The 14,145-nt window shown below is 44.4% G+C and overlaps 2 protein-coding genes across 3 annotated transcripts in view; one reads left to right on the forward strand and one right to left on the reverse strand.

Annotated features, from left to right (window-relative positions):
* The window catches only part of RFX4 (regulatory factor X4), a 152,799-nt gene that overhangs the window by 75,974 nt on the left and 62,680 nt on the right, over positions 1–14,145 (forward strand). Inside the window, exons 5-7 of one of the 2 annotated variants that reach the window (XM_069585249.1) lie at positions 2,710–2,771; positions 7,069–7,282; positions 9,034–9,111. In XM_069585249.1, coding sequence (XP_069441350.1) covers positions 2,710–2,771; positions 7,069–7,282; positions 9,034–9,111 — 354 coding nt within the window. Of the gene's footprint in view, positions 1–2,709; positions 2,772–5,373; positions 5,469–7,068; positions 7,283–9,033; positions 9,112–14,145 lie in introns of those variants that run through there. The other variant, XM_069585250.1, reaches the window with a different exon arrangement.
* LOC138438309 (small ribosomal subunit protein uS8-like) lies at positions 10,264–10,708 on the reverse strand. The gene has a single exon (XM_069586477.1). It carries the CDS (start codon positions 10,680–10,682, stop codon positions 10,290–10,292), a length of 393 nt encoding a protein of 130 aa, XP_069442578.1. The 5' UTR covers positions 10,683–10,708; the 3' UTR covers positions 10,264–10,289.

Genomic DNA, 14,145 nt, shown 5'->3' on the forward strand with positions numbered 1-14,145 from the left:
GAGCAAATCAGTCAATGAGAGAATCAATGTAGTTGGAAAAGGCTGTGAGTGGACCAACAAAGATGGATGAAAAGATGCTCATAGCTCATGCCCTGCTAGTGGAAAACCAGCAACAGCCTCTCTCACGAAGGACAGTGTACACACTTGCTCTCCCTGACCATGCTTGCCTGCTCGATGCTGTATTAGAAGGGAAAATGAAAGTGTTAGTTGCTCAATCCTGTCCAACTCTTTGGAATTTTCCAAGCAAGAATTCCAGTATTCTTGCCAAGAGAATTCCATGGACAGAGGAGCCTGGCAGGTTGCAGCCCATGGGGTCACAAAGAGTCAGGCACGAGTGAGCAACTAACACTTTCACTTTCAAGCAAGAATACTGGAGTGGGTTACCATTCCCTTCTCCAGCAGATCTTCCTGACCCAGAGATTGAACCTGGGCCTCCTGCATTGCAGGCAGATTCTTTACCGCTGAGCCAGCCAGGAAGGGAGCTGGAAGAATGTGGCTAGACTTAAAAGTCCCTGGAAATGAGACAGAATGAATGAGTCATCAAGATAATCACTAGTAATAATGGATAACATTTATTGATCACTTACTAAGTGGCAGGCACTGTTGCAAATTATTTACATGTTTATGTTTTAAATTTTCACAAAGATTTTCTGAAGTAGATGTTATTATCATTCCCATTTTACAAATGGGAGTTATTTGAATGTTAAATAACTTGCTGGAGGGCCCCAGATAACAAATGGCTGAGCTCTGATCTAATCCAGGTAATCTAGCTCCAAAGCCTTTGCTCAGAACCTCTCCACCATCCTGCCTGTTCACACACGTCATTGCTCTAAACACCAAGAAAGATGCACATTGGTTGTGTTTTCACCTTGGCAGATGGCTCCTCCTCCTAGCTTTCTGGCAAATCTGTGTAGTTGTCCTGGGCCGCAGCAGTTTGCATTGTCCACTAGGCAAATGAGCAAAGGAGGCTCTCCAGAGCCCGCGGAGTTGGGCTTCATGCCTTCATTCAATAAACACAGATTGAGCCCTCTTCACCTGAGGCCTGGGCCACGTCCCTGCTCTCATGGAGCTTGTGCTCAAGTGGAAGGAGATGTAAGATAAGTACTCAGAGAATAAGAGCTCAAGACAACTTCAGAGAGTTCAAAGTGAGAGAAAAGAGGAAAGCAGTGTCTCATGATGGGGGTCAGAGGTGTCTTCTTGTGTTACTCTGCACCTGCTGGGCAGAGAAGGCATAGGCAGAATGACTGTCCAGAGGCCCGAATGTTAAAGGAGCTAATACTGTGAGGATCTGGGTGAAATGGGGTGCTCAAGGCAAAAAGAATCTCAAGAAATGGAGGCTCTCAAGGCACAAGCTGGAATCAAGATTGCTGGGAGAAATACCAATAACCTCAGATACACAAATGACACCACCCTTATGACAGAAAGCAAAGAAGAACTAAACAGCCTCTTGATGGAAGTGAAACAGGAGAGTGAAAAAGTTGGCTTAAAACTGAACGTTCAGAAAACTAAGATCATGGCATCTGGTCCCATCACTTCATGGCAAATAGATGGGGAAACAGTGGAAACAGTGAGAGATTTTATTTTCTTGGGCTCCAAAATCACTGTAGATGGTGACTGCAGCCATGAAATTAAAAGATGCTTGCTCCTTGGAAGAAAAGCTATGACCAACCTAGATAGCATATTAAAAAGCAGATGGACCACAAAGGTCCATCTAGTCAAGGCTATGGTTTTTCCAGTAGTCATGTATGGATGTGAGAGTTGAACTATAAAGAAAGCTGAGCGCCAAACAATTGATGCTTTTGAACTGTGGTGTTGGAGAAGACTCTTGAGAGTCCCTTGAACTGCAAGGAGATCCAACCAGTCCATCCTAAAGGAAATCAGTCCTGAATATTCATTGGAAGGACTGATGCTGAAGCTGAAACTCCAATATTTGACCACCTGATGGGAAGAACTGACTCATTTGAAAAGACCCTGATGCTGGGAAAGATTAAAGGCTGGAGGAGAAGGGGATGACAGAGGATGATATGGTTGGATGGCATCACCGACTCAATGGACATGAGTTTGAGTAAGCATTGGGAGTTGGTGATGGACCAGGAGGCCTGGCGTGCTACAGTCCATGGGATTGCAAAGAGTCGGACGTGACTAAGTGACTGAACTGAACTGGGTGAAATTGTATTCCAGACAGAAGGAACTGCAGTGCTAGGGCCCCCAATGAAGAGAAAGCCTGCCATGTTTCAGAAATAAGAAAAAAAAAAAGAAAGCCAGTGTGGCTGGGATCCAGTGAGTCAGGGTGAGAGTCAGCAAAGAGGAAGGCCAGGAGGTAAGCACAAGTTACAGAGGCTGAGGTGGGGGGTTGATTCCAGGTACGTTGGAAGCCATCACTGGAGGGCTGTAAACAGGGGAGAGGCAGGCTCAGAGTCAGTGTGTGCACTGCCTACATTGTGAGCAGGGAGGGAAGCTCAGAGCGGCCAAGTGAGACCCTCTCAGGATCCAGAGCCCCAGCATCACGCAGGTGGTCTCTTCCTGACCCTCCGAAACCTGTGGTCCTCTCAGGGGGCCTGTCAGACGCCCTCATTGCAACCCAGGGTCCACGTTTTCCTCCAGCCCAGGGTCCACGTTTTCCTCTGTTCTTTAGATTGCCATTTGTAAACACAGCCACTGTGCTCCCAGCCTTTTCCGATGGGTAACTGGTTCTTGCTTGACTTGCAGATCATAAGGCAGCAGTTTCCTCAGTTAACCACCAGGAGACTCGGGACCCGCGGACAGTCAAAGTAAGCACCGACGGCCTTTCCACCTGCAGAGCGCGCGTCCATGGGCCTCCAGAGACCCAGACTCCGGGCCTCTCATCCTGAGCTCAGTCTGGGGAGAAGTCTGTGCCTGGTGGGAGTGGCCCCCTCTCCTAGGAGCCCTAACAGAGATGCTGTCCAAAGACCAGCTGCTTTAAGGAATCCGACTTGATGCCACCCTGCCTGTAGGTGTTTATGTGACGTAGTCTTGAGCATCTTCTAAAAGGAGCACCTTGTGGTCTTTTGACCAGTTTCCAGGTTACTCGGATTGTTTTGACCAGCAAACTGTGTACTCTCACAGAATCCAATCAGCCAGAGAAGCAACACATACCAATGCCTGCAAGGGAGATGGGCCAAAAGATGCTGTGGTACCCAGGCATCCTGCTTCCCAGTCACCCATTCTGTCAACCAGCCCCTCAATGTTTGGTTCTCGTTTTCTGCTGTAAGATAATGGTGCTAACTGCTGGGGAGACATGAGCAGACAGGTCCCTGCACTCCTGGACGGAGCAAATATTCTCCAGGGGAAGACACACACACACACAAATATCATTAGATTGTGAAGGGGGTTGCCCTAGGGAATAATAAGACAGTGGCCTGGTCTAGAAAGGGTAGCCTAGGAAGGAAGGCCTTACTGAGGAGGTGACCCGAGGAGTGAGAAGGCTGTGCAGGCGTCTGTCTCCCAGGTGAGAGTCACTGGGAAGGGAATCCTGCCTATCCTGCCCAGGCTTCACAAAAATCTAGATTTATAAAGACTCATTTCAAAGGGTATTTCAAAAGACTGTTGGAAGTGACTAGGTGTTCTGTGAGGAAGGTCTGTTGACCATGAAAGTTTGTAAGCTCTGAACTAATCATGTTCCTTTATGCAGGACTTGTCAGAACCTTTATTATGCCAGTTATACCTGGTGACTCCACTAGGGAGAGCTGTATTATGTAGCATTTCTAAACATTTTGACCATATTGGGTAGCGGATCAACCTAGTGACTTATAAAACAATGAAACTTTTTATTAAAACACAGCAACCACATATAGGACTTGTAAGACTTGTCACTTAAAGTGCTTCAGAAGCAGTTATCCAATACTGTCCCCCTCATCCCAGCCCCCGGCCATCCCTGGGCAGCACATTCCTACCCTCCAAGGGTAGGTTTAACTTTGGAGCCAAATTGGATAAAGAATGTGGAAAGTAGATGATCAAACTGGGGAAACTCTTTTTAGTAAAGGTCTGAAAATCAAATGAACCTAATTTTTTTTTTAACGTGGCTCAAAAGTTCTGGGGGCAATTTTCAAAGAGAAAAATTTTGACCAAGGGGTATTTTGGAATAAATTTCTAATAATTTTTCAGGGTGACTCCTCTGAAGAATAAGTTTCATTCATACTGAAGAATTCAAGTATTTGTTTAAAATGAGTTTTCAGCCCTGGTAAGAGTATGAAGTAGAAAACCCAGATTCTTTCTTTCTTGTTTGCTGGTGAGCATGTGGTTGGCACACAAGGGCAATTCAATCCACAGATAGTGGATGGTTGGAAGGCTATTCAATGAATGGAAAGGAATTATTTTTTTCTCCAGCCCATGGTCTTTTTAGCATCACTGGCTCCAATACATTGCTGCACATTTCTGAGATAAAAGAGTTTAAGTAGATAGTAATGATATATACATGGTAAAAATAGGCAATAAAAATAGTAAAGATAGAAGGAAAGTTTTCCCATCCTACATAAACTTGGAGAAAGTTTCATTCTGTCTACATTTAAGAGCCTGTTTTTGTTTTTTGTTTGCTTTTTCTTTGACCTAGAGGTTGGCAAATGGGGAAATATCTTTAAAAATTCAGTTTCATTGTATCCTCTCCATAAGCATCCTCCAAGGTTGGTAACACATTCAACCAAACGAAAGGTAATAAGAAGCTCTAGTCTCCAACATGGCACTTGGCCTTACAGAGACAGTCGTGCCCGACTCTTTGCAACCCTGTAGACTGTAACCCACCAGGCTCTTCTGTCCATGGGATTCTCTAGGGAAGAATACTGAGGAGGTTGCCATGCCCTCCTCCAGGGTATCTTCCCAACCCAGGAATTGAACCTGAGTCTCCTGCAGCTCCTGCATTTGCAGGCAGGTTCTTTACCGCTGAGCCACCAGGGAAGCCCCTTACAGCGACAATCCCTCAGCAAATTTACCTGGACAGACTAAATGGGTGTGGGGTGGTGTGCTAGTGCAGAGTGTGTTGACCTGAAATAAAAAAAAAACTTACAGACCTGAAATAAAACCCTGAGAAGTGATCAGAGCACTAGCATCACTAGCTTCACTGCAGTTGGCAATTCTAGCAGTATACTCTGAAAAATCAAGAAGTGGTCTGATTTTACGTTATTACCATCTTGAGCTTAAGAAAGAATAAAGGCGGACTTTGTAAAGTTAGGGAGGCGTGTCATAACTTCCTTCCCACCTGGAAGGGCTCCCAGAGCAAACGGAACTCCCCCACCCCACCCACCAAAGGAGTGCCTTCCAGGTGGGAAGGCAGTTATGACAGTTGGCAAGCAGAAGGCACAGGAGCTAGAAATCAGTTCGACATAAGGAAGAACTTTCTGATCACTACACTGACCTAAAATGAGCTGGGCTGCCTTTGGAGGGTCCGAGTTCTTCATCCCAGCAGGCATTCAGATAGAGGCGCGATGCCCTCTAAGCAGAAGTATCACAGAATGGTATCCGGAGTGGAGGGGGAGTTGAGGGAGGGAAGGTTACCTGTGCTCAGCTCTCCCCTCCCCAGGAAGGCTCTCCCAGAACTCAAGAGTGTTTTCTCCTTTGAGTTATTTCCTGGCTATCACCACCAAATCGCTACCAGTAGAAAAGAGTAGTTACCACATTATACAGCATTTCTGAAATCAAGGTCCAGAATTACTTACATTAATATTGCCATGTGATTGCACAAAATGACCCTGGACCTGCTAAATGAGAATCTCTAGGGGTGGGACCTGGGAGTCTGTATTTTAATATGTTTTGTGGGTGGTTCTTATCATTAGTAAAGTTTGAGAATCACTGGCTTAGTGGTGAAAAGCACCGTATTTACAGGCTCAAATCCTGCCTCTACTGCTTACTCACTAGGTGATCTGGGATGTCTTAAATTCTCTGGGTCTTAGTTTCCTAGTCTGTAATATGGGGATATTAATCAGTTCCAGCCTCCCAGGGGCTTTGTGAGATGAAATTAGGTAATGTGTGTAAAGCACTTAGCACCTTGTTGGCGGCTATGTTACAAATAGTAGATAATGACGGTCTCATCAAGCCAGGAATGTCCTGCAGGGCCACACCCAGCAGGCTTGTGGATCCCAGAGGGATGTGCATGAAAATTACCTGTGGTTTGTCTCAGTGCTGATTCTAGGGCCCTATCCCCTGTCCTGGGAAGGGGCCTTAGAATCTGTATTTGTATTATGTGCCATAAGAGGCTCTGACAAACATCAAAGTTTGCAGCAATGTGTTTTCTTAGTGCAGCACAGAGGCTCTGTGGTCAGACCGACCCACTTCCTCCCCTAAACAAGCTGTATGACCTTGAGCAAATTACTTAAGCTTTCTTGCCTCCAGTTCTCACCTGTAGAAAGGTTATAATAATCTCCACTTCATAGCATTATTGTACAAATAAATGTAGGGAAAGCATTTGCCAAAGTGCCTAGCACACCATAAGTTCTTGATAGATAGTTGCTAAAATCCAAGCAAAATGCACCCTTCATCCCTCATTAGTCTTAATTGAAAACATTACTATTATTAAGCCCTTCCTGAGCTAATAAAAGGTTCTGGTCTTTGTTTTCCATTCAGTGTCAACTGAAACACTGAGTTTATCTTTTTAGATACAGTTGTTTAAGACTGCTATTTATTGATTAAGAAAAACATAGGCCAAATGAATTTTTGTTGTTGGTACAGCTGGCAGCCATGAACACCCTCGTCTTCTTGGGTCTTTGCAGAGGGGGATGTTCAGACGCTGTGCCTCTGGAATCATGCTTGGCTAGATACAAGAGATTAAGTACAAATGGAAATTTTTTCATCCCACTTTCTGCTTTGCAAAGTATTTGACTTAACATTGTCTGTAGGAGGCAATTCTGGTTATTTTTACCTGATTGATGGCTGGCAGCATGGAAATTTGTTTTAATTCTAGATTCTAAGATGTTGAGCCTAACAGGGGAGTTAACTCTTTTAGTTCAGGGAGGATGGGTCCAAGCCATCGTTGGCCTTGGGCTCCAATGGCTCAGGATCCCCCAGCTGATAAAGGTACACGTGGGTCTCTCTCTCTCTCTCTCTCTCTTTATGGCCCAGGTACCATTACTATGGTATTGCAGTGAAGGAAAGCTCCCAATATTATGATGTGATGTATTCCAAGAAAGGAGCCGCCTGGGTGAGCGAGACAGGCAAGAAAGAAGTGAGCAAGCAAACGGTGGCGTATTCACCCCGGTCCAAACTTGGAACATTGCTGCCAGAATTTCCGAATGTCAAAGATCTAAACCTACCGGCCAGTCTGCCAGAGGAGAAGGTGAGCACGCCTGCAGGACTGCTGGAGTGGGTGGTTTCTGTCTGTCTCTCACAATCACACCACACCCACACACACCACATCCACACAAACCACACCCACACACACACACCCCACAACCACACACACCACATCCACACACACCACAACCACACACACACACCACAACCACACACACCACAACCACACACACACACCACAACCACACACACAACACACATACACAACACACATACACCACACACACACACACACCATACTCACATACATCACTCATACATGCCACACTCACATACACCACACTCACACACACCACACCCACATACACCACACTTATACACACTTTTATTGCAAAATAGTGAGTTTAAAAGTATAAGGATAGAAATCTGAATCAAGTTGGTCCATTAGTTGTGACAAAGATAGCATCCCAAAGCAAGATGTTAATAGTAGAGGTAATGGGGTATGAGGTATACAGAAGCTGTCTGAACTACCTTCATAACTGTCCTGCAAACCCAATCCTATTCTAAAATAAAAGTTTACCTCTCTCCCTATCCAACTTGTCTACCTACCTACCCATCTGCGATGCTGCACTGGTTTCATTTCATAGGGGAGGGCCCCCTCCTCTGCATAGCTTTTTCACAGGATTAAGTTTATTTTCCCATGTGCTGCAGAGGATGTGGTGACCTCCACTCCCACAGACAAAGAAGATTTTAAAGGTGGTGGTGATTCAGAGAGTTTGGGCCATGGCACTGGGGAGAAATAATTGGAAACACCAATCTGGAGACTCTCTCCCGGGTGACCCCATCCTAAGCGATCTTTTTTTTTATGGGAGTATAGTTGCTTTATAATCTGTTTCTGAAGTGACTCAGTTAGATGTATACATATATCCCCTGGTGTTTTTTTTTATTTTCTTCCTGTTTTAGGTCATCATAGAAGCATTAAGTAGAGTTCCCTCTGCTATACAGCATAATGCCTCTATCTTGATGTGGCCCAGGGTACCAGCAGGTGTTGAGTTTCTACATATCACACTGGAATGCAGTGATGAATGAGACTTGATTCTTGCTGTCAGGAAGCTTACAGTCAAGCCAGGGAGACAGATGCTTGTACAATCAAACTAAGTTTGTATGAAACGTATATCTATGTTCTCAAACAAAAAGAAAAAATAAATCCTTATTTTTCTCAAATTTGATTTTTTTCTCAGCAAACTTCCTGTACCATCGCTTTAAAATTCTTGGGAAAGTGAAGCTAGAGATGCATTTCTTTTGCTAAGCAGATTCCAGAGAATTTCCAAATGTCTTTTTTGTGATTTTGGCAAAAGCACCTCTTCTTATAGATATAGGCTGGATGTTAACTTTTCAATATCTCAGCTGATGAGAATTTAATCCAGTAGGCCTTAGTGAACTCTGTCTACAATGTGCCAGACACTGAGCTAAATGCTTGATACACAAGCATGAATAATATGCTGTTTTTATTAGTATTTTCCCAAAATCCACAATTTCAGGGGGTAGACACGGCACAAAAAGAAAAACCTGTTCTTTCTGTACAACAGGGTGAGTGCTCTGAGAAATATGCAGGTGCTATGGAGCACAGAGGAGGGAGCTGAGGGAAATGAGTTTCACTGGGACCTTACAGGATGCATAGGAGTTAGACAAATTTCATCCCCTTGACAGAGAATGAATGACTTGAAATTCCAAAGGCAGCAGTAATGTGTATTAATGTATGCTTTTATTGTTGATCCTTCCCCACCCCCACAGGTTTCTACCTTTATTATGATGTACAGAACACACTGTCAGAGAATACTGGACACTGTAATAAGAGCCAACTTTGATGAGGTAGGTCACTAAGTGTTAGGCTGTGAATACTGTGCATTAAAATATTATATTACAATAACACTAGCTTTGACTATTTTCCAGGTCTCTAGAAGCCCTTGATGTACATTAGCTCCCTGGATCCTCAGTGATCCCAGGAAGCAGGCACTATCATTACCCCCATTTTGCAGATTTTCTGTGTGGGCAGCGGCTGGCATGGCTTTTTCCTTGTTCTAATGAGTGAACTACATCCTGCCCAGTTGGCCTACTGGGAACCCAGTTTTGTCAAGGTATCATTATGCCAGAATTATACATTCAGAAAAACTAAAGGAAAGCTTGTCTATATTTTGGGTTTAACCTTTTCCTGAGGCTCATCTGCTTCAGTGCATTTGGAACTGATTACCCTCCGTTCTCAAGTTCTGGTCCCCATGTCCATCTAACACTGCCCGTAGGGCCATCTTTGAATACAAACAGTGTGAGGATTTAATTTTGATTTTAAAATATTATAGTTAAAGAATGGAGAGAAGAAATGAGAGGATAGAAGCACTGGTTATATAAACAGAGAGAATAAAATATTCTTGTCTAAAATGCCATCCGAAAGAACCTTCCAAAAGGATGGCAGGAAACTACACATTTCACCCCATAACCTGAGTCCATTCTGTTTAAAGAAAATGCCTTTCAAACAAAAACAAAAACAAATAAAACCACTTGGGATCAGATGTGGACATTGAATCTGAGGGAAGATAACCTAGACTCTGGGCTTCCGGGATATCTCAGCTGGTCAAGAATCTGCCTGCAAAGCAGAAGACCCCAGTTCGATCCCTGGGTTGGGAAGTTCCCCTGGAGAAAGGATAGACTACCCACTCCAGTATTCTTGGGCTTCTCTGGTGGCTCAGACAGTAAAGAATCTGCCCACAGTGCAGGAGACCTGGGTCAAATCCCTGGGTTGGAAAGATTCCTTAGAGGAGGGCATGGCAACCCACTCCAGTATTCTTGCCTGGAGAATCTCCATGGACAGAGGAGCCTGGCGGGCCATAGGGTCACAAAGAGTCGGACATGACTGAGTGACTGAGCACAGCACAACCTAAGCTTTAAAGGGGGCTGCAAGAATCTGTTGTTGGTGGTGAAAAAATGCCTGAGGTTTCCTGTTTTATTTATTTATTTTTTTCCTCTGAGGCATTTTATTTGTATGTATTACATCCCTAGAAAAAGAATCCAAGGATTTTCCCTCCTGTATGTTTTCGTCTTGCTTCTTCATGGTCCATGATGCCAGCTGAGGTTGTCAGTACAATGAAACCAAACTGACAGGATGGGAGCAGGTTATTCTGCCATTTTTCTAGATCTTTGAGTTGTACATCAAATCTGGGGCTGATCACTCCACACTTATTTAGCCTGCCTGTGAGGTTCACAACAATTTTCCCAGCCCTGTGATCATCAATGATTTCAAATTCGCCAATGTAACCATGCTTCATCATCACTGTTAGAAACCTGAGGATGACTTTGGAGCATGGCCTAATAAGGACCTGGCGTTTGCCTCTCTTCTCGGCATTGTTGATACTCTTGAGAGCATCAGCCAGGACATTCATGCGCACCATTATGGCAGCACGGAAAGATGGCGGAAAGAGAGAGCAATTTCCTGTTTTAGAGTGGGGGGTTTGTGTGCTGCTGGAGATGGAGGGGACAGGATGAGGTAAGGCAGTGAAGACTTGCTGAGCACTTGCTGGTGCCTGTGCGGCCCCTTGCACTGTTCTCTCTGGAGCCTGCTGCAGCAGTGGTACCCCCGTATGTGAGCTCTCACTTGATTCATAGACACAGCTCCAGAAGAGGGGGCCATGTGTTGATCGAGTAGGACTCTTCTGCCTGCTCTTGACTTTCAGCCACTAGGTTTTTAAATCTCCCAAATTCCTTCTGAGACCATTTAAGTGGATTTTTTTTTTTTTTTTTTGTCTTAAAGAAAGAAAGCTCATTGCTTTCTCTCATATTGTGGTTTGGCTATGTCTTACATATCAAAGAACCCTGAGATCTGGGCAAATCATGACTCATGATTAGTTAAGACAACACTGGCTTCTGTAACACACAAGCCCCAAGTCTCAACACAATTTGACAAGACATGTCACAATCCAATGTGGATGCCCTCGATTGGATGGCTGGTTGCTGGGGATAGTTCAGGGACCCAGGCTCCTCCTACCTTATGGCTGTAGCCTGCCCTAGAGTCTTGGCATCCTCTTTTTCAGCTGGTGGATCAGGGAAAATGATTACAGGGAAGACATCCTCCCTTCTTGAACATGTTGGCCCAGAGATAAGATGCATCACTTTTGCCCATATTCCATTGGCAAGAGCTGGTCTCTTGGCACTCCCCCACCCCTCTCTGCTCCTTGAGGTAAGGGGAGATGGGAAGTGTGGTTCCTCTCTGGGCAGCAGCTTATTTACTAGAGGAGATCTAGTGGTCCCTCTCTGCCACAAGTACTCACAACAAAACTGGTGATAGTCCTCGCTTAACATTCAAAACTTATCAAAACTTACTCATCGTCTCCCTTCACTGTCTTCTGTTTCTTAATTCTGACACTTATTGGGCGTCTAATGACTTACACACTGCTAGATCCCAGGAAAGGGGTGATAAGATAAGCCTCAAAGGGAAAAAAGTCATGCATACCAGTAACTCTGGAGAAGGGAATGGCAACTCACTCTAGTATTCTTGCCTGGAAAATTCCATGGACAGAGGAGCCTGGCAGGCTGTAGCCGGTGGAGTCACAAAGAGTTGGATACAACTGAGAAACTCACACACAACAGCAGTTAGGATGCAGAATATATGGTGAGAGGTCCAGAAGCCTTGTGAGGGCTTGAGTGTTCCTGTGGGAGAAGGGCCAGACTTGGAGCTCAGGCTTGGATTCAAGACGTGGCTCAATTCCTCATCCTAAGAATGAAGATAGGAACTGCCTATCCAGTTCACAGGATTGTTGGGAGGAGGAGATGAGACAATGCCTGGTAAAAGGTCATACAAATGCTTGCTTTTATCAGATATGTTAATCAAAGAATGAAGGGAGATCACACAGTTGGTTAGATCTTTGTCACCTAACACTGCTGGTCCAGTATTCTTTCCACCCCACTGGCAGGGGTATTTGGTGGCTATTTTTGAGGTGGCTGATGAAAATGTGGTTGATTCTACCCAAACACAAAAAGAATGAAAGGGGATATTTTACCTCTGATGAGAATGGCTTTTTCTCCTACAGCTGAGAGAAGTCATCAGTAAATAGATGGTGGATGTCTCTGGTACATTTTGATGATATAGTTTGTTTCAGATCTTCAAGATCTTTAATATCCATTGAGGTCACAATGTATGCTGGTATCACAGTCTTAAATTACCTTGTTTCCTTGTTCATTGTTTGTCTCCTGCTACCAGAACACAAGCCCTTAAGGGCAGGGACCTTGTTTACTACTGTATCCAGGTCAGCTATACTCTCAGGCTCTCAGTAAATATTCTTGGGTGGGTGAGTAGATGGATTGATGGATGATGGATGATGGAAAACCTCCACAGACTTACAGCATTATCAGGAGAATGCAAAGAAGCCAGCTCTGCATGTAGGGGACTTCCTGCAAAGCCTTCTCCAAACTACATTGCACAAAGAGTTGTAAAATCAGATAGCCCCGTGTTTGAGTCTCAAATCCACCACTTACCAGCCTGTGACCTTGAGAAAGGTACTCAACCTCTGTGAGCCTCAGTTTCTTTTGCTGTAAAATGGAGGTAATAGCTATATCTACCTCATAGTAAAATTGTGATAATTACATGAAAATTGTATAGAGTATCTAATTTCAAACTCAGAGCATAATAACTGCTAGCTATTGTTTTGTCAAGTTCCTTTTAACACTATAGCAATTAAGTACCCATGACTCGAAATCATCAGATAAATTTCCACAAGATGCCAATATACCAGGAATAAAGTAAGTATGGACATGGAAAAGAAATAGAAAACTTACCTAGGTATTGCTAAGGAAATCACCTTCTGATGCTTTATTGAGCAGAGAGGAAAAGGGCTGAGAATTCAAGGGACAAAAGTAGATAATCCAGAAAACTTGTTTTAAATAATCATTTTCAATCATTTACCTGTGATTCACCATTTTTGCTTGCAAGGAGTAAGGAGAACTTTTTCTGTCTAATTATGTTTCTATTTGTTAAATGCCTTCATGATGCCAGGCATTTTATAAATAATCTTATTTCATCCTGCTGCTGCTGCTGCTGCTAAGTCGCTTCAGTCATGTCCAACTCTGTGCGACCCCAGAGACGGCAGCCCACCAGGCTCCCCCGTCTCTGGGATTCTCCAGGCAAGAACACTGGAGTGGGTTGCCATTTCCTTCTCCAATGCATGAAAGTGAAAAGGGAAAGTGAAGTCGCTCAGTTGTGCCCGACTCTTAGCGACCCCATGGATTGCAGCCCACCAGGCTCCTCCGCCCATGGGATTTTCCAGGCAAGAGTACCTGGAGTGGGGTGCCATTGCCTTCTCTGTATTTCATCCTACTAATAGGTAAACATCATCTCCATTTTGCTAAAGTTGATAACTCTCTTTTTTACATAATTATTTAGTCCCAAGCTCCAGATTGAACTGACTTGCCATCTAACATAACATGGCCTAATCAGAGCTCTGACTTTCCACCCTAAATCTGTTTTTCCCAAGTCTTAGATAGCCACTACCACACATCCAACTACTCAAGCCACAAACCTCAATTCTTCATATCTAGTCTATCAGAATGTCCTGTTGGCTCCACTGCCTGATAAGAACACTGCGTCTGTTCATTTCACACCTAACTTCCAAGTATCAGCCCTTGAGCTTTGCAGTGTTTTCCCTCCTTCTGAGGAACCAGCCCGTCGGACATTGTTGTTGTTCAGTTGCCCAGTTGTGTCCGGCAGACATTGCTGCTGCTGCTGCTAAGTCACTTCAGTTGTGTCCGACTCTGTGTGACCCCAGAGATGGCAGTCCACCAGGCTTCCCCGTCCCTGGGATTCTCCAGGCAAGAACACTGGAGTGGGTTGCCATTTCCTTCTCCAATGCATGAAAGTGAAAA

The sequence above is a fragment of the Ovis canadensis genome, chromosome 3 (genome assembly GCF_042477335.2).
Source record: "Ovis canadensis isolate MfBH-ARS-UI-01 breed Bighorn chromosome 3, ARS-UI_OviCan_v2, whole genome shotgun sequence".
Taxonomy (NCBI): domain Eukaryota; kingdom Metazoa; phylum Chordata; class Mammalia; order Artiodactyla; family Bovidae; genus Ovis; species Ovis canadensis.